The sequence below is a fragment of the Rhinatrema bivittatum genome, chromosome 4 (assembly GCF_901001135.1).
Source record: "Rhinatrema bivittatum chromosome 4, aRhiBiv1.1, whole genome shotgun sequence".
Classification (NCBI taxonomy): Eukaryota; Metazoa; Chordata; class Amphibia; order Gymnophiona; family Rhinatrematidae; genus Rhinatrema; species Rhinatrema bivittatum.
The window spans coordinates 110,838,020-110,863,098 of NC_042618.1; the positions used below are offsets into that span (position 1 = coordinate 110,838,020).

General features: G+C 43.5%; 1 protein-coding gene across 4 annotated transcripts in view; it reads left to right on the forward strand.

Annotated features, from left to right (window-relative positions):
• The first annotated feature begins 11,867 nt into the window (after positions 1–11,867).
• Positions 11,868–25,079, forward strand: part of DNAL1 (dynein axonemal light chain 1) — a 106,905-nt gene continuing 93,693 nt past the window's right edge. Inside the window, exon 1 of one of the 4 annotated variants that reach the window (XM_029598665.1) lies at positions 11,868–12,025. In XM_029598665.1, the coding sequence (XP_029454525.1) occupies positions 12,023–12,025 (3 nt within the window). In that variant the 5' untranslated portion in view covers positions 11,868–12,022. The other 3 variants (XM_029598667.1, XM_029598669.1, XM_029598666.1) reach the window with 3 other exon arrangements.

The following is a 25,079-nucleotide window of genomic DNA, read 5'->3' on the forward strand; positions in this document are numbered from 1 at the left end:
GGTAGTCGAACAGGGCAGGACTCTTAGCAACTAGGGCTATATGAACAATCATAAAGCCCTAGGCCATAGGACCATCAGCTATAGCCAGCCATACAAAAAAACATGTCTGGCTAAACTTTAGGACCCTCAGCCATAGCCAGCCATATACAAAAGCCATGACTGGCTACGCAGTAAGGCCAGCGGCAATAAGTGGCCACAAAACAAAAACCAGGACTACAAAAGCTAACAAGCCAGTAACTGCAGAGAAAAAAATAGACTCTAGGTTCAAAGAAAGAGAAAAAGAGGAAAAGACCACAGGCCAACACCACCAAGCACCCCGAAAAACCCGGACCGCAAAAAAGGTCAGGTTGAAGAAAAAAACCCCAGATAGACTGCAACCAACATTCAGCAGTCCAGCCAGCGCAGGTAGGCAGCTTGAAAGCGGGATACAAGTTCCGGAGAACTCCAACCCACTGGGGCAAGTTAACACGGACACTACCCCGGTCCTTGAACCCAGTAGCAGAGCCAGCCATAAAAAAACCCCCATAGCTGCCAAATCTATGGGGCCCTCAGCCAATGCATCCAACAAAAAAAACAGGACGACTTGAACAAAAAGGCTGAGAAGCACCGGGTAACAATCAAGCGCTGTGTTCAGGGAAAAAAAAATGACCCCGCACCCATTCGCAGCACTGAATGAAGCGCCATAGGCTGTTCATCATTGTGCAGGCAAAGGGCTCTGGGAGCAGACCCAGAAAAGCGAAGGAAAAAAAACAACTGTTCCTGCGCCCATCAAGCTGCTGCCAAATAGCCGATCACCGCGGTGCTTGCTCATTCCGGGGTTACTTCCATCCCTGCAGGGGCTTTGGAAGGCTCTTGGCTTCCTCGGCTGTTTGTACCAGCAAACACCTTTCGCAGTAGCCATGTGGAGGCGGGCCGGATAAATCAACGTAGCCCGGGTTCCTTGCGCTATTAGTTGTGTGCAAATAGGGGCCATAGCCTTACGTTGCGCCACTATGGCCGGGGAAAAATCCTGGAACACCAGTACCTTAACATTATCGTAGAAAAGCCCTTTTTTAGCCCAGATCACCTGCAGAATTTCCTGCTTGTGGGCGTAATTAAGAATTTTCGCCATGACTGCGTGTGGCCGGGCTGCGTTGGGCAGCCTAGGCCCCAGCCTATGCGCGCGCTCGATATGCAGGCAGCCTTGTGCCTGAGAGAGGCCTAGCTCTTTTTCCAGCCAGGTCTCCAGCACCGTGGGCAGCTGACTATCATCCACGGTTTCAGGTAGGCCAATAAAACGTAAATTTGAGCAGCGAGACCTGTTTTCCAGGTCTTCGAGTTTTGCAGTCTGTTTTGCTACCGTTGCTTGCAGAGCTGCAATAGCGGCCTGGAGGCCATCCTGGTTATCGGAGATGCGGGTCTCCAACTCTGTAAATCGAGCCTCAAAACTGCCCAGATTAGCAGAAATTTCAGTTACCTTACTGGAAATAATTTTAATGTCTGGTCACAGAGCCTCAAGAACCACAGATTTTATGTCCACATAGCCTGTCCCCGAGGGGGAATCAGGCGGGCTGCTGGCGGCCTTCGCAGTGACGTCAGAGGGTTTCTGGCGTTCCTTTCCTTTTTCTTTGTCTTTGCGGACAACATGAGAGGACATTCCAGGCCAAACTGCTACCCCTGAACAAGAGCAAGAAATCGCTGGGTCGACAGCGTCCCTAAGCTGTCATTAATGGTGCAGATGGAGTCACCTCTATCATATCCCCCCTCAGCCGTCTCTTCTCCAAGCTGAAAAGTCCTAACCTCTTTAGTCTTTCCTCATAGGGGAGCTGTTCCATTCCCTTTATCATTTTGGTTGCCCTTCTCTGTACCTTCTCCATCACAACTATATCTTTTTTGAGATGCGGCGACCAGAATTGTACACAGTATTCAAGGTGCGGTCTCACCATGGAGCGATACAGAGGCATTATGACATTTTCCATTTTATTCACCATTCCCTTTCTAATAATTCCCAAAATTCTGTTTGCTTTTTTGACTGCCGCAGCACACTGAACTGATGATTTCAATGTGTTATCCACTATGATGCCTAGATCTTTTTCTTGGGTGGTAGCTCCTAATATGGAACTTAACATTGTGTAACTATAGCATGGGTTATTTTTCCCTATATGCATCACCTTGCACTTATCCACATTAAATGTCATCTGCCATTTGGATGCCCAATTTTCCAGTCTCAGAAGGTCTTCCTGCAATTTATCACAATCTGCTTGTGATTTAACTACTCTGAACAATTTTGTATCATCTGCAAATTTGATTACCTCACTCGTCGTATTTCTTTCCAGATCATTTATAAATATATTGAAAAGTACGGGTCCCAATATAGATCCCTGAGGCACTCCACTGCCCACTCCCTTCCACTGAGAAAACTGTCCATTTAATACTATTCTTTGTTTCCTGTCTTTTAGCCAGTTTGTAATCCACGAAAGGACATCGCCACCTATCCCATGACTTTTTACTTTTCCTAGAAGCCTCTCATAAAAACTTTATCAAACGCCTTCTGAAAATCCAAATATACTACATCTACTGGTTTACCTTTATCTACATGTTTATTAACTCCTTCAAAAAAGTGAACGCTTATGCATTATCCTATTTTCTTCTGTTGGATCCTTCTTCCAGTTTTTGAATGAAGATCTTTTGGCTAAAATAGCTTCTTTCACCTCCCCTTTTAACCATGCCAGTGATCGTTTTGCCTTCTGTCCACCTTTTTTGTTTGTATTTTCATTCTGCTTTTTAATTGATAGGGATAAGTTAGAATTTTTTAGCTCAGGTGAGTTTTTAGTTACAGGCACTTGGCTCTGATGCACATCTCAAGCCGGAAGATAATGAAAGAACAGACAAGAATAATCTCAACAATCATGCTGAAAGTCCCACTCCTCCCAACTAACCCCAGAATATGTTAACAGTATTGTTAGAACATAAGAACATAAGAAATTGCCATGCTGGGTCAGACCAAGGGTCCATCAAGCCCAGCATCCTGTTTCCAACAGTGGCCAAACCAAGCCACAAGAACCTGGCAATTATCCAAACACTAAGAAGATCCCATGCCACTGATGCAATTAATAGCAGTGGCTATTCCCTAAGTAAACTTGATTAATAGCAGTTAATGGACTTCTCCTCCAAGAACTTATCCAAACCTTTTTTGAACCCAGCTACACTAACTGCACTAACCACATCCTCTGGCAACAAATTCCAGAGCTTTATTGTGCGGTGAGTGAAAAAGAATTTTCTCCGATTAGTCTTAAATGTGCTACTTGCTAACTTCATGGAGTTTCCTCTAGTCCTTCTATTATCCAAAAGGTGTAAATAACCGATTCATATCTACTCATTCAAGACCGCTCATGATTTTAAAGACTTCTATCAAACAGTTCCATGCCTCTCAGCCAAGAAAACCCAAACCCCCGGGGAGGGGCCCTAAGAAGGGGGGTACTGTTACACTTGTCAGTTGCAGGTGGCTGCGACTGCTGTTGCTCACCTCTTGTTTTACTGCACTGACTCCACTAGGAAGACTGGCGGCCTCTGCCAGCTATCACCAGCCTGCCTGCCCCTGTTCCCGGGCCTCCCTGGATGGCGTGGATGCTGCCGACCGCCATCTTTCCCTCGGAGCTCCTTAGGCATGCGCGCATCCGAGTCAGTCTTAAGCACATCATGGCGGAAACCTCGGAGGCATCCCCCTCGGATGACGTCATTCCCCATTGCTGAATCCGCTTTGCTCACTATGGACCTTCCGTTCCAGCTCCTGCTTCCTCGGTGTGAGACGTCCCGGGTACCCGCTCCTCAGGGGCCCTTTCCTCGTCTCTGGCTATCTGCTCCTTGGAGGGCCTTTCGCATAGGACTGCTGCCTACCCCATTCTCCAGGGCTTCCTCTGGAACTATCATTACTTCCACTGTGAGTACTTCGCTTGCGGACCATTAACGTATTCTCTCTACTGAGGAATCCTCATCGGTGTACCCCGCCCTGCGGACCACTACCTTATCATTTCTACTAAGGAACCCTCACCGGTGTATCCTGCTCCACAGATCCTGTGGCACCTCCATGCCTGTGTGACTTTCTTGCTGCACTCCCTGCTCCGTGGGCAGTGCCTCTCTCTCTACTCTCTCTCCAGTACCTGCTGTCCTGCACACCTAGCAGCTGAGACCTCGCTTCCTGATGATGAGACTCACGGGGCTTCTCCCCATGGGCGGTACCATCTCTCTCCTCAGCCCAGGGCCCACAAACCCACAAATCCTAACAACTGCCAAGCCTCTCTGAGCCTGCAACTGCTATTTGGAATTTAGGTCCAGGCCAGTCAAGGCTGCCAAACTGAGGCACTCTGAGGGAAGAACTGCACGGTATCACCTCAGGAGGCAAGCAGGTCTACATCGACATCTCCTTTCCAACTTTCTTCTTTTTTTTTTTTTTCCTCACAGGCAATCCCCTGAAGGGAAATGCATGTACACCATCTGCTGGAGATGGAGAATACTGCTGGGCTGATGTCGGGGCAGGACTATATAGCCATGGCATCAGCTTTTGCTCCATCTCCATCTTCTAGCAGAGGTGCATAACCCACTTGTGATTGACTTACCCGAATGCCAAGGAAGTATGGGATAGGAATCAGATAGGCCCCATTCATGTTTGAAAGTTTGATCAGAGGTTAGCACAAGATGTGATGGTAAAAGTATGTTCTTACAAGGTTAGCATGCAGATAACAGACACAACACTGCTTAAATAAATTACAAGCTTGTGGGCTTTTGGTAGCCTCCCTGCTTTTTCTCTGCTCTTTCCCCCACCCTCCCCCTGTAGCCCTCCCTTCCTCTAACTTGAAGTCTGCAAGCTTCAATGTCACAAGTAGAAATCAGAACTCACAAACTAGCTACAAGGTCATTTCCCGCATAACTAAGATTACATTAGAAACAGAAATCTCCTGCATAATTAAGATTAGGTTAGAAAGACAACAGCTGCGGCTTCACACAGAATAGTTGGGCTGAAAGCCCAAAATGTAGCATAAAAGCTAAGACAGACTGAAGATTCATTAGCCATCCGAAGACCCAAGACTGAGTCTCCTGATTTCCTGATATTTTGCTTGCACCTGGGAATGTGTGAGGGATGTGTCACTATAAATATCTTTTTATACTACTACTGCCTTTTATATGCACATAACCTTTTGAATCTTACTAAATATAAGAATATTTAAAATACCTGTGTTTGTCAGATGTCATAAGAACTGTTTGTGCATATATGATACAGAATGTAGCTTTTCATACTTTCATGGTATAACAACACAGAAGGAATTGAGTTTCCTAACACATATAGAATCCACCAACATAAAGGAAACTATTTAATGTCATTTCAATCCTTTATTCATACTTGTCTTATACAAACAATTTTTTATATGTATTAAAAAACCCACCAAATTATTAAAACCCCCTAATTATCCCCCACATTAAATAGTTTCCTTTATGTTGGTGGCTTTTCATACTTTCACATAGGGTGTAAAGTGTTATTGTTGTTTTCTTAAGTGTGTTTTTTATGATCCAGACTACAAGGCAAAAACCGCCATTTTTACAACCCACTACACTGACATATATTGCAGCAAATTTCAACAGCCCACTTACATGGGTAAAGTACATTTACACATGTAAAACTCAATTTTTAATGTGTAAATGCTTTTGTAAATTTCTAAAAGAATATTATTCTCAGCCTACCACTGAAATACTTGAGGGATGGTATTTTGTTCCCAAGCAAGTTTAAAGATGGGCTGCCATGCGATATGTCTTCCCACATGCAGCTTACTTACAGTTTCAGTTCTGGATCAATCCAAGTGTGTGTTTAACTTTGCCCATAGTATAGAGCAGTGGTTCTCAACTTTTTTTCAGCTGGGACACGCCTGACAGATGGTTCTCACATGCATGACACACTGAACATGTGACCATCACGGTGCTAAATGTAAACATATACATTCTGCATCCTCAGGAACCCCCTTGAGCCCCAACAATGGGTGCACAGCAGAACTAGGGCATTACCTGTACAAATCACCATACAAAAAAGATATTCTGGTTCTGATAACATCTCAGTAAAAGCAAAACAAACTCCTTTTACTGGCAGGAACAATACCCCTCCTTATGAAAAGACAGTAATTTACCACTAATACATGTCCTATTGAGAAAACACAACAAATAAGATTGATACAAATGCCTACATGCTAGTAAAATACCTCACCTCGTCACACACACAGACCTGACCTTCACCATGTACAGAAAGACCACAAATTATAAATATGGAGACAAACTGGAATGGAAAACCAAAAAAGCCACTCTGCATGCAGTGCAAACCTGGAGAAATGGAAAGAGAAATATAGCATCTAACATAGTCCCAGGATCTGCAATAATGCACACAAACTAACCCGCACAAAGTTACATCTACATTATGGAACACACTCAAACAGTAACAGCCCTATCTATGAAGAGGCAAAACTACAAATATAAAACCAGGCCCTAAACACTAATGCAAACACTAAGGAAAACAGAACAAGCCAAGCTGCTATAGATCCCCACACAAAAATAATTGTAAAACTATACTAATAAATATTACAAAACAGCTGATGAACAGAATAACATCCAACAATTAAAAACTCATAAAAATTATTAAAAACTGTCCAAATATCAATAAAATATTTCAAAACAGCAGACATCACATAATACCCAATTATTAAAATGGCAGTCAATCAAGAAAAATAAACTTTAAAAAACACCTTTATTTACCCTCTCCAGCAACTCTCCTACTCCTTTCCCTTGCAGGCAAATAGCACACACCAGAAGCAGCAGTGGCTGCTGAAGCTCTGTCCTCACAGTCCTCTTCCTTAGTGTCCACAACCAGTCATTCACACACAGTCTCTGTCTCACACACACCAGTCACCTCCTTGACCAGTCTCTCTTCCTCACACATACACACACCAGTCACCTCACTGACCAGTCTCTTCTTCACACACACACCAGTAACCTCCCTGATCAGTCTCTCTTCCTCACACACAAACCAGTCACCTCGCTGATCAGTCTATGTCTCACATACACACACACCAGTCACCTCCCTGATCAGTCTGTCTCACACCAGTCACCTCCCTAACTAGTCTGTCTTGCACACACACACACACCTGTCACCTCACTGACCCGTCTCACACACACACACACCAGTCACCTCCCTGACAAGTCTCTGTCTCTCACACAGAAACACATCACCTCTGACCAGTCTCTCTCTGTCACACACACATGCTCTCTCACTGACATGCAAGCTCTCAATCACACACAAATGCTCTTGCTCCCATTCTACCACACACACAAAGCTGCCACTCACGCACCCATGCTGCCACTCATGCACCCAGGCACCCATTCTACCACACACACACACACACATACAAAGCTGCCACTCACATACACACACAAGCAAGTTTCCTCTCTCACATGGAGCCTCTGCTTTTCAGACGCCACTGGCCTGGCTTCTGGTGGCAGCACGCAGGGTTTCTCCACTCTTCAGCTGCTGCCAGCTTGGCCTCCAGCAGCGGCACGCAGGGTCTCTCTACTACTAATTGCATCAGCCCACCGGGGGGATAATCGATCCCCTGATAGGCCAGTCCGCCCCTGGGGAGAAGGGAAGCACAACTGGGGCAGGGGGGACACTGGGAGCCACGACACACCGGTTGAGAATTGCTGGTGTAGAGAGTCAGCAGTATAAGGGTTAATAACAGTACAACAACTAATAATCTTTTGGGCCTGACTAGTTTAAAAAGAGCTGTTATTGTTTTAACTTGGGCCCTAATGAAAAACTGCTGACAGTTGACCTTGCACACAGCTTTTTGGGAATTTTGCATAATCTGGAGGACAGATATGAACTTGGTTGGCAAAACACCCAGTAACAGCCATGGTAACTGTATGCATAAGGGATGTGGGTGTGATAGAGGGGACTTTCTGAGGAGTTGTTAGAAAAAAATAAAGAACGATATAATGTTAGAACTGCATAGATTAACAATTTGCACATAGCTGCAGTAGAACAAAAAATGTATAAAGATAGAGATTAGGAACGTAGTCTGTGGGAAAGAACTGTGGGCTGGCTACTGTTGCATTTGTGCCTGCTCTTCGCCCTCGCTCCACCCTCTCTACCTCTATGGCAACTCCCTCCGGGCCTGATGGACGGCTTGCTGTCGCAGCGTCCCCAGGCCAGCTCAACGCTGTGGATCCTCCATGTTCCTGATGACGTAGGGTGCGCGCTCCGAAGTATGTACCAGCAAGGGCGCGAACCTCAGGGGCGTCCCCCTGAACTGACGTCATCCGCTTCCAACATAAAAGGTCTTTACTTTCACTAACAGATTGAGTTAGCAAGGACTACGAATCGGACTCGGACAAGGATACAAATTCGTCCAAGCTACTCTGCCTCCTCAGACTTACCAGAGGTACCCGCTCCTCGGGGGCCTCGCTCTCTTTTCTCTATTTCAGATTGCAGATTGGAACCGGTACTCGCTCCTCGAGGGCCCATGTTCCTGAACACTCTGAAGATTCTCTACTGCCTGGAAGCTATTACAGATACAGACAATTGTGAGTTACCACCGCTCTCTCAGAGCTTTCCCTGGACCCAGGTACTCGCTCCTCGAGGGCCTAAACCTTTCCAGCTACTGAGCTTTCTCAAGATCTTATGTGAGTTATCATCTAAGTACTGGCTATGTATAACAGCATACCCTGTCTATTCACTATCTACAGTCTCTTTACAGCTCAGCAACCCTGGGATCGCAGTTCCAGTATCTGAGGGACTTCAGCCCTGCCGGGTATATCAGCTCACTACTGCCACCTCTGGTGGTTCTACTACCTGTCTAATAAAAGAGCTATTTGTGTCTGTCTCCATATCCTGAGAGGGACCACCAAGCCTAGCTGGTGGTCCCTCTCAGGATATCCTCCTGGGGGCGCTGTCATCTGCCATCGGCCCAAGGATTCACCTATTTACATTCCTGTCCAGCTGAGCACCCTCTCTAGCACTCCGCTGGTACAGATTGCCAACTCAGCTGTCTATATCATAACAGATTGCCAACTCCCTAGCAGATCCTTAACAGATTGCCAACTCCTCCCCTCTGGAGGAGTAGATCCTATCAGATTGCTACTCCCATCTGCTTGCTCCTCCCATCAGCATAGCAGATCACAACAGCTACGTGGAACAGTCTATCAGAAAAACTTTCCCCAGGAAGAGAATTACTAATCAATTGATTGCCTGTTATTGCTTTTTCATATTATATTCTATCACTGCCTAGAATAAAGAGAATAATTTAAAAAAGGGATTGAATCCAGAGTTTTTCCTCTTCCTTCCTTCTGGCATGTAGTTAGCCAGGGTGCTGTGACACTCAGAGAGGAGAAGCACTTCAAAGGTGCTTCAAAGGCAGCCTCTGTGATTATACAACAGGTCAGCTGAACAACAGGCCCATATTGCTGCATCTGGAACATTCAGATATACTGAAGCTAAGGTACATCTCTCCCTCATTGTGCTGTATCAGATGCAGAAGTTCTCTGATCCCAAAAAAACTTGATGCTCTTGGCATTCCATTTAAAGCAGGAAAGCTCTAGCTTCTCTCCTTTTTGGGAAGGATCATACAAACACACCTTTCTGCCTATACAATTTAGAAAAATGTCTCTCTCTCAGGGGAAACACAGAACTGGCACATACATTGTAGGATTTCTGCACTCCCTCTACTGGCAAAACTTGATTATTGCACCACCTAGTGAAAATTTGCTTTATTCCATCATCCAGAGAATGGATTTACTCTGGTCATTACCAAGGCAAATGTATACATAATATTTATTTTTAGTTTATACTTTCTTTCCTGAGTGATAACTCCTAATATGGAGCCTAACATTGTGTGACTATAACAAGGTTTATTTTTCCCTATATGCATCACCTTGCACTTATCCACATTAAATTTCATCTGCCATTTGGACGCCCAATCTTCCAGCCTCACAAGGTCCTCCTGCAGTTTATCACAATCTGCTTGAGATTTAACTACTCTGCTTAATTTCGTATCATCCACAAATTTGATCACCTCATTTGTCGTACCTCTTTCAAGATCATTTATAAATATATTAAAAAGCACTAGTCCAAATACAGATCCCTGAGGCACTCCACTGTTACCTTGTTCCACTGTGAAAACAGACCATTTAATCCTACTCTGCTTCCTGTCTTTTAAGCAGTTTGTAATCCACAATAGGATATCGCCTCCTATCGCATGACTTTTTAGTTTTCTTAGAAGCCTCTCATGAGGGACTTTGTCGAATGCCTTCTGAAAATCCAAAAACACCATATCTACCGGTTCACCTTTTCCATGTTTATTCACTCCTTCAAAAAAATTTAGAGTTATGAGGTGAGACTTCCCTTGGGATTGTCGTGGATTAGCTGATGGGGTGGGGAGCAGGGATTGTTGTGCGCAAACTTTCTCCTTTCTCTCATATATACACACATAGTTATACATGATTGTTCTTTCTCACTCACAAACACACACAGGCTCTCTAACACATGCACATTCTACTACACACACACACAAGCTTTCTCGCTCTTACACCCTCTCTCCCTCACATACACATGCCCTTATTCACTCATATAGGCTCCTTCTCTCACACACACCCTTAGGTTCTTTGTCTCATTCACACACGTACCCTTAGACTCACTCTCTCACTAACACTATCGCTCTCACCCACACACCCTCATGCAAGCTCCCTCTCACATACACATTCCCTCATAAAGGCTCCCTCTCTTTCGTATACTCCCTCATACAATCTTCTCTTGCACACACCCCCTCCCATTCACACAGGTTCCCGCTCTCTCTGGCATACACACCTTTACACAGGTTCCCTTTCTCACACACACATGCACTCTCACTGCCTCATACAGGCTCTGTCTCATATACACAGAGGCACTGCTCGCGGCCTGCCAGATCTGCTTCTCTTGGCTGCGAGCAGGATGGGCACCGCTCGCAACCCACTGAATCTCTTCTCTCGGCTACGAGAATGGGCACTGCTTACGGTTGCAGAGTCTTTTCTCAGCCGCGAACAGGATGGGCTCCACTTGCGGCACTCCCATGCTGCTCTTTGCTGCCCCCCTACTGGTTGGCACACTAATTAGCGCCTAGTTTTGTCTAGTGGGCACGCCGGCCCTGCTCACATCCTACACAGGTATCTGCTTACATTTAACTGTTTGGAGTAGAGATTCAATGTAAAAAACAAACTGGGTAAATTAGAACCAGATGGATATCATAGTGTGATATAATTTGACATGTCTACATATGCTTTTTGCCAAATGATGCAATAAATTGTAGGACATTGTCTCAAGATTTTGGAACACCCCCCCCAAGCAAAGTAAGGGCATGTATATTTCTGCTTACTGACCATACAATTCCATATCAACAGGGCGAGTGTAAACGTTATTCTAATTGCATGTATGGATTTGCAATTGAAACCACAAACTACTGTATGAAATGGGAGCAAATTTAGGATTAGCACAGGCTGGCTGTTTTGACATGGCGTTAGATGTAAATCCTACATTTCCAGAGCTATGGTGTAGAGTTCCTGCGATTAATTTATGAAAACCAAGCTTTTTCACCTAGCGAATCTTAAAGCAACTTGCTAAAAATAGTAGAACGTCACTGCTCATGTATACGTTTGAAAAGTAGATGGTGAGCAATAGTTTTCTTTTTCAGTTAACGCAGAGGACTCAAAGCTATTTATGTTAAATCATCTTTATAAATTAGACCACCTGTTAACTGAGCCTCCACTACACACATTAGCCCCTTGAAAGACCATTTACGGCTCAATCGGAACAAGGGGTTTACCCATAATGCTTTGTTTTATTGGCGGGCCCTTCCGGCTACCGTCTGTGTTTTGCTTCCGCTCTTGAGAGTCATTGGATAGGAGCTTCCGCTGACAGGGATGTGCACGCGCACCGTTCTCTGCGTACCTTAGCAACCAGAGAAGGGACACTAGCAACGAAATGGTGAGTAACAGTCAAGGAAAGCTCATTATATGGAAGTCATTGCAAAGCAAAGGTTGGTAAATCTCCCATAAATGTGCCACGACCGGAACAGATAGTGGCAGATACTTCTTCCTTCGTGCCTTCTGTCTCTTTGAACACAGTGTCGCGGAGAAGGAGAAAGGGGGAAGGGAACAGCGTTCCAAATAAAACCAAGAGAAGAAAAAAAAAATCATACCTTTTAATGCAAGAATTAAAATGAGCAATCTCTTAGAGGCGATGTAGACAGTTTATTTATAGCACTGCTGCAACTGTAAATCAGAGGGACCCACAGGGTGGTTTGTAAAAAGGGGCGCGGGGAGGCATACGAATTCACTTTTCAAAATGATTGGGAGGTGTTATACAAAAATTACCCGTCTTTTAAAACTTTTTTTTTTAATGTAGGACATGCTGCTCTGTGTAGATTACCCCAATTAAGGTAGATTACCTCTTTTCTTTATTTCCATCCTTTAGCTACAAGGGATCCTCTATGTTTATTCGAAAATCTTTTGAATTTTTTATTTAAACATTTTTATAGACTGACATTCGTTGGGAACATCACATCGGTTTACATAGAACAAAATGTAGCAAACTGGCTTTACAGGGAGCTGGAAACTGGATATTAAACAGCTTAGAACTAACGATTTAGAACAGTAAGTGAATGAAAGCTTGTTAAGAAAATTAAGGCATATATAGTGACAAAATATTTATAGTCAAAAGGATGTAGTGACAAAATATTTACAGACAAAAGGAAATAGCATACGGGAACGGTATGCTGAAAGGATGAGGGGCTGTACACAAGTCAGCATGGAGGAGGGTGCGGCATGTACTGTAACTAGGGACGGAGAAGGGAAGGGAGGTGGGGGAAACATGTAGGGTGCCTTGAGAGAGGGGGTTGGAACAGGTGGATCAAGTATAAGCCTGCTTGAAAAGCCAAGTCTTTAAGTTCTGTTTAAATTTCTTTGGGCAGGGTTCTTGGCATAGATCGGTAGGCATGGTGTACCATAGAGCAGGACCTGCAATGGAAAGTGCACGGTCTTTAGTGGAAGTAAGGTTTGTAAGTTTAGGTGATGGAGTGTGTAGTGTTGCCAAGTATTGTTTTCTGGTTGGTCTTGCAGGGGTGCGAAATAGTAGAAACTCATTGAACCAATGCATGTTTTGGTTGCATAGGATCCGGGATGTGATTGGCAGCTAGTGCAGTTCTTTGAGGACGGGGTGATATGATCATTTCTGTGGGTGTTGGTGAGGATATGGGCGGTAGCATTTTGGAGCATTTGTAGGGGTTGTGTTGTGTTTTTGGGAAGGCCTAGGCGGATGGCATTGCAGTAATCAATTTTCGACAGTATGGAGGATTAGTCGTTGAAATGTAGTAGAGATTTCAGTTTTTTTTAGTGTGAAGTTTGAAGAAGCAGTCTTTTGAAGTGGAGTTGATGCATTTTTTTAAGTTAATTTGATTGTCCAGTGTGATGCCGAGGTTGCGTACATGTTGTGAGAAGGAAATGGTAGAAGGTGGTGTGTAGAGCGGGGTGAAGTTGATATTGACGTTTTGAGGAGAAATGGTTAAGAGCTCAGTTTTAGCAGAGTTGAGAGCAAGATTGATGTTGGTGATTAGGTTGTTGATTGCCAGGAGGGCCGTTGCCCAGGTCTTAATGTCTTTGGGTAAGGTATCAGTCACAGGTATGAGGATCTGTATGTCGTCCGCATATATGAAATGTGGAAGACCAAGTTCAGAGAGGAGATGGCAGAGGGGAAGTAGGTATATGTTGAATAAGGTGGAGGACAATGAGGAGCCTTGTGGGACATCTTGTGTCAGATTGATTGATTGGTTTGGACTCGTTCCCAATTTTAACTTTGTATTGCCTATTGTTTAAGTATGATTTAAACCAGCGAAGAGGGATTCCAGATATGCCAGTTTCTCTGAGGCGTTCAATTAGAATATTATGGTTGACAGTGTCGAAAGCAGAGGATATTAATTTTATTTATTTATTATTTTTTATATACCGACACTTGATCTCAATTGAGATATCACACTGGTCTACATTCAGGTACTGTAGGTATTTCTCTATCCCCAGAGGGCTTACAATCTAAGTTTGTACCTGAGGCAATGGAGGGTAAAGTGACTTGCCCAGGTAAAGTGACTTGCCCAGGACTCGAACCCTGGTCTCCTGGTTCATAGTCCACTGCTCTAACCACTAGTGTCTAGGAGGGCCAAGATGTACGATTGGCCTTTGTCCAGGCCTTTCAGGAGGTAGTTGGTCTTTTGCTGTTCTTCACTACCTCTTCCAAGAAAGCTTGTCATGCATCCATCATCCTTTCTGTGAAAACATATTTCATAAGAATATGCCATACTGGGTCAGACCAAGGATCCATTAAGCCCAGCATCCTATTTCCAACAGTGGCCAATCCAGGCCATAAGAACCTGGCAAGTACCCAAAAACTAAGTCTATTCCATGTTACTGTTGCTAGTAATAGCAGTGGCTGATTTCTAAGTCAACTTAATTAATAGCAGGTAATGGACTTCTCCTCCAAGAACTTATCCAATCCTTTTTTAAACATAACTATACTAACTGCAGTAACCACATCCTCTGGCAACAGACTCCAGAGTTTAATTGTGCGTTGAGTAAAAAAGAACTTTCTCTGATTAGTTTTAAATGTACCACATGCTAACTTCATGGAGTGCCCCCTAGTCTTTCTATTATCCAAAAGAGTAAATAACCGATTCACATCTACCCGTTCTAGACCTTTCATGATTTTAAACACCTCTGTCATATCTCCCCTCAGCCGTCTCTTCTCCAAGCTGAAAAGTCCTAACCTCTTTAGTCTTTCCTCATAGGGAAACTGTTCCATTCCCCTTATCATTTTGGTAGCCATTCTCTATACCTTCTCCATCGCAATTATATCTTTTTTGAGTTGCGGCGACCAGAATTGTACACAGTATTCAAGGTGCGGTCTCACCATGGAGCGATACAGATGCATTATGACATTTTCCGTTTTATTCACCATTCCCTTTCTAATAATTCCCAACATTCTGTTTGCTTTTTTGACTGCCAGAGCACATTGAACTGTCGATTTCCATGTGTTATCCACTATGACGCCTAGATCTCTTTCTTGGGTTGTAGCACCTAATATGGAACCTAAAATTGTGTAACTATAGCATGGGTTATTTTTCCCTATATGCATCACCTTGCATCTATCCACATTAAACTTCATCTGCCATTTTGATGCCCAATTTTCCAGTCTCACAAGGTTTTCCTGCAATTTATCACAATTTGCTTGTGATTTAACTACTCTGAACAATTTTGTATCATCTGCAAATTTGATTATCTCACTCGTCATATTTCTTTCCAGATCATTTATAAATATATTGAAAAGTAAGGGTCCCAATACAGATCCCTGAGGCACTCCACTGCCCACTCCCTTCCACTGAGAAAATTGTCCATTTAATCCTACTCTCTGTTTCCTGTCTTTTAGCCAGTTTGCAATCCACGAAAGCACATCACCACCTATCCCATGACTTTTTACTTTTCCTAGAAGCCTCTCATGAGGAACTTTGTCAAACGCCTTCTGAAAATCCAAGTATACTACATCTACTGGTTCACCTTTATCCACATGTTTATTAACTCCTTCAAAATCGTGAAGCAGATTTGTGAGGCAAGACTTGCCTTGGGTAAAGCCATGCTGACTTTGTTCCATTAAACTATGTCTTTCTATATGTTCTGTGATTTTGATGTTTAGAACACTTTCCACTATTTTTCCTGGCACTGAAGTCAGGCTAACCGGTCTGTAGTTTCCCGGATCACCCCTGGAGCCCTTTTTAAATTTTGGGGTTACATTAGCTATCCTCCAGTCTTCAGGTACAATGGATGATTTTAACAATAGGTTACAAATTTTTACTAATAGGTCTGAAATTTCATTTTTTAGCTCCTTCAGAACTCTGGGGTGTATACCATCCGGTCCAGGTGATTTACTACTCTTCAGTTTGTCAATCAGGCCTACCACATCTTCTAGGTTCACCGTGATTTGATTCAGTCCATCTGTATCATTGTCCATGAAAACCTTCTCCAGTACGGGTACCTCCCCAACATCCTCTTCAGTAAACACCGAAGCAAAGAAATCATTTAATCTTTCTGCGATGGCCTTATCTTCTCTAAGTACCCCTTTAACCCCTCGATCATCTAACGGTCCAACTGACTCCCTCACAGGCTTTCTGCTTCGGATATATTTTTTAAAGTTTTTACTGTGAGTTTTTGCCTCTATGGCCAATTTCTTTTCAAATTCTCTCTTAGCCTGTCTTATCAATGTCTTACATTTAACTTGCCAACATTTATGCATTATCCTATTTTCTTCTGTTGGATCCTTCTTCCAATTTTTGAATGAAGATCTTTTGGCTACAATAGCTTTTTTCACCTCACCTTTTAACCATGCCGGTAATCGTTTTGCCTTCTTTCCACCGTTCTTAATGTGTGGAATACATCTGGACTGTGCTTCTACAATGGTATTTTTTAACAATGACCACGCCTCTTGCACACTTTTTACTTTTGTAGCTGCTCCTTTCAGTTTTTTTCTATTTTTCTCATTTTCTCAAAGTTTCCCATTTGAAAGTTTAGCACGAGAGCCGTGGATTTGCTTACTGTCCCCCATCCAGTCATTAATTCAAATTTGATCATATTATGATCACTATTGCCAAGCGGCCCCACCACCGTTACCTCTCTCACCAAATCCTGTGCTCCACTGAGAATTAGATCTAAAATTGCTCCCTCTCTCGTCTATTCCTGAACCAAATGCTCCATAAAGCTATCATTAATTCCATCCAGGAACTGTATTTCTTTAGCGCGTCCCGATGATACATTTACCCAGTCAATATTGGGGTAATTGAAGTCTCCCATTATTACCGCACTACCAATTTGATTAGCTTCCCTAATTTCTCTTAGCATTTCACTGTCAGTCTCACCATCTTAACCAGGTGGACGGTAGTATACTCCTATCACTGTAGTCTTCCCCGACACACAAGGGATTTCTACCCATAAAGATTCAATTGTGCATTTAGTTTCATGCAGGATGTTTATCCTGTTGGACTCTATGCCATCCCGGACATAAAGCGCCACACTGCCTCCTGGGTTCTCATCTCTGTCATTGCGATATAATTTGTATCCTGGTATAGCACTGTCCCATTCGTTGTCCTCCTTTCACCATGTCTCTGAGATGCCAATTAAGTCTATGTCATCATTCACTGTTACCCCTTACTGGGTACAAAGTTGTTCAAAAATCTCATACTACCTGCGATTCAGAATTCGTTGTATATGCTATCATGTGTACCTGCCCAAAGATATATATCGGAAGAACTACAAGGAAAATCAGGATACGCTTAAATGAGCATAAGTCTAAATTGAATACAGAGACAATGACAGCTCCTATCGTTCCACATTGCGTTCAACAGTGCCACGCTTTTATTGATTTGAAATGGACGATCCTCGATCAGGTGCTGATCTCCCCCCGCGGGGGTGATCGGATTAGGCTTTTGAATAAGCGGGAAGCCTTTTGGATTTTCACATTAAAATCGCAAGCTCCACATGGCATGAATGAATCACTGGATTGGAATTCTATATTGTAATTCATGGTGTTTAAACAATCAAGCGAGTTAGCATTGAAAGCAGCGTGTTTGTTCTCATTGGGTGTTTAGACCTGTACGTTGTGACATCAGAGCTTAGCACGGATTGGTTACGCGGCTATAACTTCACCAAGTTTAAAAAGGCAAATCTGTTGAACTTCAGCGTTGTCACACCCGGACAGAGTTTATCGAGACCTATGCGTGAGACCTGTGTAGGCAATAATTCAACACCCACCGACTGAACGTGGAAGGAGGTTGAAACCCCTGATGAAAGGTCCCTGGACGGACCTGAAACGCGGCTGCATCGGTGACCTATTACAGACCTCAGATAAGTCGAGATTTTGAAAGAAGCTTTTTTTTAAGCTGTATTGAAAATCTTGTATGCCTATGGGGTTGATTACAATTATCAACATCATCTATCAATACCCATTTTGGGATTATCATAATTTTGCCGGGACATTCACAATTGTTGTTTCATAGTCCTTGGAGGAAAGTTCTTTCACCATTGGTAACAGTGAAAAATATTTTTAAAATATACACTTTAAAAGTTAACACTTGGTGTTCATCACATTCACATTAAATTGTCACATTAACAATAGGTTACAAATTTTTACTAATAGGTCTGAAATTTCATTTTTTAGCTCCTTCAGAACTCGGGGGTGTATACCATCCGGTCCAGGTGATTTACTACTCTTCAGTTTGTCAATCAGGCCTACCACATCTTCTAGGTTCACTGTGATTTGATTCAGTCCATGTGAATCATTGCCCATGAAAACCTTCTCCAGTACGGGTACCTCCCCAACATCCTCTTCAGTAAACACTGAAGCACAAATTCTCTATAAAGCACTCTCCATCATCCACAAAAGTCTGTTAAACACCAACCTCAACTGGATCAACCCCCCCCTCCTCCCCCGCACCTCCAATAGTCCCACCCGCCCAGCACTCCAAGGAACCCTACGTGCCCAATCCATCAAATCTTTCAAACTCTCCTCCACTATAAACAGAGCTTTTTCTCTCGCCGGCCCCACCATATGGAACTCCCTGCCTCATGATATACGCCTGGAGACCTACACACCCAAATTTAAAAAAAAACTGAAAACCTGGCTCTTCCAGCAAGCCTACTCCATGTCACCCCCACTACATAAACCCCCTCTTTAATTTTACACATCGATCCATGACGAAGAATGCCTTATCGATTTATGACTAAGAATGCCTTTGCCCGCTGATTTTTGTACTTTGTACATTGCTACTTTGTTTTAGAGTTATGTTTATAGTTCTTGTTGTAAATATTTATTGACTTATTAACATTATATTGTTTAATGTATTCACCTGGTTACATGTAAGGGCTCCGCCCAAAAAACTTAATTGTATTCCGCTGTTATATGTAAGGGCTCCGCCCAATAGTTCTTGTTTTTTGTGAACCGATGCGATGTGCGAACGGACATCGGTATAGAAGAGACTTTAAATAAATAAATAAATTCAGAAAAACATTGGACGGAGGGGGTCCGTTTATGATTATAATTCATAGTCACATTAACCCTGGTGGGGATTTATGACAACAATATATGAAATGTTCCTCCCTTTGTCTTAAATATATTTTTTCTTGAACACATTTAGAAGATTGTTTAAACTTTTTACCCTTGTTTGGGATTCAGAAGGTTTAAGAGTTTTTTTACAAATAATTTTTCTACAAATAATCTATTACGGAGGATTTGTATTTGTGGTTTATCATTCACTGCTATACATTCTAATTCTCCCATCTTACTACTTAGACTTCTGGCATTAGCATACAAACATTTCAAAGTTTGTTTTTTGTTTGTATTTTCATTCTGCTTTTTAATTGATAGGGGTAAGTTAGAATTTTTTAGCTTAGGTGAATTTTTAGTTAGAGGCACTTGGACTACTTTTCTTATTATTGGAACCTCACTGTCGGGATGCCCTAATTCTAATCCTAATTCTCTCTCTGAACTATGCACTGCTGAGTGACTGTCAGCTTTCCCCTTTGTTTCTTAGATTGTTTTTAAGTCTATCCCCTTGGAGTTTCTTATCGTGACCCCTAGTTCTACAGCTTTTGTTCCATTGGAAAAGATTTCATTTCTTAGCATTCGGAACCAGTGGGTAATGCACCTCAACCATCAGATGGTGACAGAGCAAAGCTGACATCACAGTATAAATACTCCTGCAGTGACATCAGCCTGCCAGTAATCTCCATTTCCAGGACATGGTGGATGTGCATCTTCCTATTGGGGATTGCTTTAAGTTTTTTAAAAGGAGAAAAGAATGAAATTTAATTTGCCCCACTCTCCTGCAGTGATACCAAATGGTCCCTCACCTAGCTGAGAATTCCTGAGGTGAGGGTCCCTCAGATGGTCCGGTAGCTGGTTTTTCAGCCAGCGTGGATTTAGGTGTTGAAACAGCTGAAAGGGAGTGGGTGCAGGAAGCCGATTGTGGTGGTGATGGTATATGCCCTCTTCCTCCGCAGCTGGAGACTGACTCTGTACTCAGCCGGGATAAGCTGAGCTCAGGTAAAATTTAAAAAAAGAAAGAAAAACTGAGGAAAGAGGGGTTTTTGTAGGGCTTCCTCCGGTCTCCATGCTTGGCAAGCTGATCCAACGTTTGTTCCCGCCAATGAGGGAGCTTAAGGGACGTGGGCAGCATGGTGGGTTGAGTAGCCCTTTTGGATCCCTCTTTCCCTTCCTCTCCCTACCCATCTGAGAGGATCCGAAGCCTCCCTGGCTGAAGAAGACACCTTTAGAGAAATATATATTTTTTTGCTCTGCCTTATTTCCCGTTGATAGCAGGGCTGAATTAGCCATGCTGTTTGGGAAGCGTCTCGACTCGAAGTAGGCAGAATTTCCTCAGAGAGTCACAGAGCTTTGACTCTGTGTGGCTGCGCGGTGATCTTCCCGCGTGTTCCCCTCTTCTCCTCAGTTTCTTTTTTTCCGCGAGCCAGTTGCAAGCAGGGTTTTCTTCCTCAGAAGATCTTTTCACCTCAAGAAATCCTTTTTGCAATTTTTTTTTTCCCCGCCTATTTTTCGATCCCAGATGGCTACGAAGCCATCTGGATTCAAATATTGTCAGTGTGGCAAAATTATGTCCATCACCGATGGACATAATTATTGCTATATCTGTTTAGGCCCTGACAAGGACCAAGCCTCGTGTAGAGACTGTGGTCAGATGTCTCCTAGGGCCCAGCGCGCTGAGAAAATGAAGGGGCTCAGGACAGGTTCTTATGCCCCAACAGCCTCCTTGCACTCTTCGCCGGGACCGGTGAAGAAGGGTAAGACGTCCACAAAGAGGGCCTCCTCCTTCGGGCCGACCGAGATACGTCGCACCACTCTGGGTACCAGGCTCCAGTCCGACAGACCTTTTGAGCCGCCCAAGAGAGCCGGAGCTCCGGCAGAGGTACCTCAGAAGAAAAGAGTCGCTGGTGAGTCGATCGGGTCACAGGGCTCTGTTCCTGTTCGACCCCACTCTCAGGTGCCAAAAGACTCAACGCGCATGAAGCATAAAAAGAGATCGGCGCAACATCGGCGCTCGGCGCATCTTCGATGCACTCGACTCCATCCAGACACTCGCATGAGAAATGTTCCCAGCCTACGACGCACCATAAGCGTCCAACACACACTAAGACGCATTCGAAGCATATCTCGAGTTCACTCATGCTACCAGGTCAGGATCAACCACCTTTGCCTCAAAAAAGATCTCAGAAGGACAAATACACCCATGGAACACCAAAACGTCCACTTGACAGTCCGGATACCGTGTTTCCCCGAAAATAAGACAGTGTCTTATATTAATTTTTGCTACCAAAGATGCACTAGGCCTTATTTTCAGGGGATGTCTTATTTTTCCATGAAGAAGAATTCACATATATTGTTCAACAAAAAAATGAACATTTATCATATTCTGAATAGTTGTCTGGTTATGCTGGTTTGTGATGACAACTAACTGTGAATCCTGCAGGGTAAAAAAATCACAGCTGCATGCTCTGGTGTTCTGTGCGACGGGCATGCTCCCAAATAAAAACTTTGCTAGGTCTTACTTTCGGGGGAGGTCTTATATTTAGCAATTCAGCAAAACCTCTACTAGGTCTTATTTTCAGGGGATGTCTTATTTTCGGGGAAACAGGGTATTGACATTGAGATCCTTTCTGACCCGGATTCTCAATCTTTGAAGCAGACATCAACAGTGAAGATTCCTATTCATGCCTGTCTTCGGTGTCTCGCACCAAAAGGCTATCCCCTACACTACAGGTACCCCTAGCAAAGAAGTACAGACCATCACCAGTCATTCCACCTTCACCTCAACTCAAAGGAACGACTCCTCAAGATATATTATTAGCTGCAATACCTACAACACCATGTCCAAGGCCGGTGCACTTACTACCACAACCGGGAACCTTGGCATCTATAGCTAAGATTAAAGATTTCCAAGTTTTAACTTCCTTTTTCGAAGATCTTGAACAGGCTAGTCTCCTAATCATTCCCCACCTTCATCGCCTGAACCGTCTGATTCAACTGACATTCCAGCACTGGTTACCCCATGCAGTCCGGACTCACAATTATCTTCATCCTCACAGGAATGCCCTCTGAGCCGCCGGAGGGTTTACCAGAGCCTTATTCATCCTCAGAAGACCTATCATATGCTAAATTCATAGAGAAAGTAGGAAACATTCTCCAAGTGGAGACGGGTAAAATCCCGAATTCCAGGGCTTTCTTTGGCAGACCTCTGTGATTTATTTGTGATTGGGGGGGGAGGGCTCCTCAGGAGAGGGGATGACCACGGTGGCGGTGAACCATGGCAAGATAAAGAAGCAGCAGTCCCAGTGCTCCAATTTACTTCTTTCTACCGCAGTATAGGGAATCAAGTGGAGGATTCTGCTGGACCCCCTTTTACCCCAGTTGTGGGAGTTTCAGGGGCTATGCAGATCAATTCAGGGGATGCTTCAGAAAGGTACAGCATTAAAGATCAGGAGGAACCCCTTTCTCCTGAGCTTGTGTTATTAATGCCTTCTTAATTAAGAAATGCTGAGGCTGGTAGGTCTTGCCTGAAAGTGGCTTCCTTAGGGGGCCCTCTGGTTCCGTCACATCCCAAAAAGAGGAAGATTGACCCAGATGGGGATTTGGTCATCGAATCAGGGGCCTCAGATGAGGATTTTGCCCCAGAGATTTCGGTGGATCTCCTTTAGAAGGGAGTGTAATACTAGTAGCGAATGGAGATGACCTGAAGGTTGTTAGTCTCTCTAAGCGGAAGGAATTACCTGAAATGATTTCTCAAGCCTTGGTGGATCTAGAACTTAAGGAGAGTAGGGTGGACCCAGAAGAGGAAAGTTAAGATCCCATGTTGAATGGGCTTAGGGACCCTTCTCACTTTCCCTTTTCATCACAAGGTAAAGCCTTGGTTTTTAAGGAGTGAGATGCTTCAGAAACCAGTTTGAAAGTTGGCAGAGCTGTGGCCAAGTTGTACCCTATACCTGAGAATGCCTTGGAGCTTTTGAAGCTACCAGGGTGGATGCCCTGGTTTCGGCTGTTATTAGAAAAAACACTATTCCTTTTGAGGCTAGTGGAGCTCTTAAGAATTCTCAAGCTCATAAGATGGAGATTCATCTAAAGAGGATGTGTTAGATGTATGTTTGTTTTCTTTATTCTTTTATTGAATTTCCTTATTTTACAGTAAAAAATATGTATCCATAGATTCATAACCAATTTCCAATACATACTATAAAAGATACAAAGAAAAAAAACTAATTTGATATGAACTAGCTCACGTTATTAAATTAAACAAGAAAAAAGAGGAGGGAGAAGATAGAAAAACTATAATAAATAATGAAAAAAAGAGGGTGCATAACTATTATACAGCTAACCCTGATTGCTAAGGGACATACATTCAGCTCCCAGCAGTTTTATCAATAAGAAAAGATTCTAGGTGAAATAGGTCTGAGAATACAAATGTATTATTTTGATAAGAAATCGGGCTTTTGCATGGAAATTTAAAAAAGAATGTAACTCCAATGTCCAAAACACGTTGGCTAATAAAAAAAACTGTTTCCATTGACCCTGAGTGGCTCAGAAAACATCTGGGAATATTTGTATTTGCCCACGAAAAGAAAATATTTTTGAAACAAAATATTAAAAAAAAAAAAAAGATCCTTATCCTGTTCTGAACAGGTATATCATCAAGAGAAGCTTCCAGAAATGTAGAAAGACCGAGACTCTGAAATTGTAAGGCATCTAACTCCTTCTGAAAAAGGAGGGATTCCTTTGGCAAATAAATCTTAGAAAACGCAGGAATCTTATCAGGAAAAGAAAGTATCTTGCAGATATATTTTTTTTAAAGTTCCAATGGTGACAATCTTGTCACTGGAAAGGAGAGGAAACGCAGTTTTCTTGACCTCTGGCTATTTTCCAGTTGAACTCTGTTTCTACAATTGTAGCCTAAGTGATGACTTTGCAAATTTCTAGTACATCCTTTATCAAATATAGGCCTGGATTCACCATTCTATCGCAGAATGGTGAATCCATTGAAAACGGGGGGGGGGCTGGCCGGCTGGCCGGCCGGCCTGCGAAAGCCAGCAGCCATCGCACCACTGTGGTATTATCGCTGCCGGCTTTCGCACCCAATAGCGTCGCCGTGAAAGGTGGTGCTATTGGGCGCGCTACTGGCAACGATTTGGATGCAGGGACAGGTTCAACATTTGAGGTTGAGAATACCCAGTGTTTAGGATTATTTTCAGGTTCTGGGTTCCATGTCCTCTACACTGGATCTGGTTCCTTGGGTGTCAGCTCATATGAGGCCATTGCAGAGGACTCTGCTTTTGCATTGGAGTCCTCAGTCGCAGAACTTCAATATTGCCCTTTTAGGGGAAGCCAGATTGTCACAGGTCAATCTGTTGGAAATTCCTCATTGGGTGACAGTCTTAGTGGCTGGGGGCTATCTGTTAGGGTCAATCAGCACAGGGCCAGTGAACAATAGCAGAGGCCTCCTGGTCCTTCAATTGTTTGGAGACTTGGGCAGTAAGAAAAGCTTTGTTGTGTTTTCAGCCTCTGATCAGGAACAGTGTGGTGAGAGTACTATCGAACAATGCAACAGCAGAGGTGTACATAAACAGACAGCTTGGTGGTTACTATGGAAGTGGAAATGTTACTCAGGTGGGGTGGAGAATGTGCAGATGGATTTTTTTGAATAGGCGCACGGATCCCGAGGAATGGGAGTTGGCAGAGGAGGCCTTTGCTCATTGAGTCCAGGTAGGACTGTCCGCAAATGGACTTGATGGTGTTATTGTGAAATGCCAAGGTGACCCACTTCTTCAGTCACAGACAGGAGCTGGGGTTGTAGGATCCTGTACCCTGTTTCAGCTGTGGCCGCCAGGATTTCTTCTGTATGAATTTACTTTATTGTCCTTAATAGGAATGGTCCTCAGATGAATAG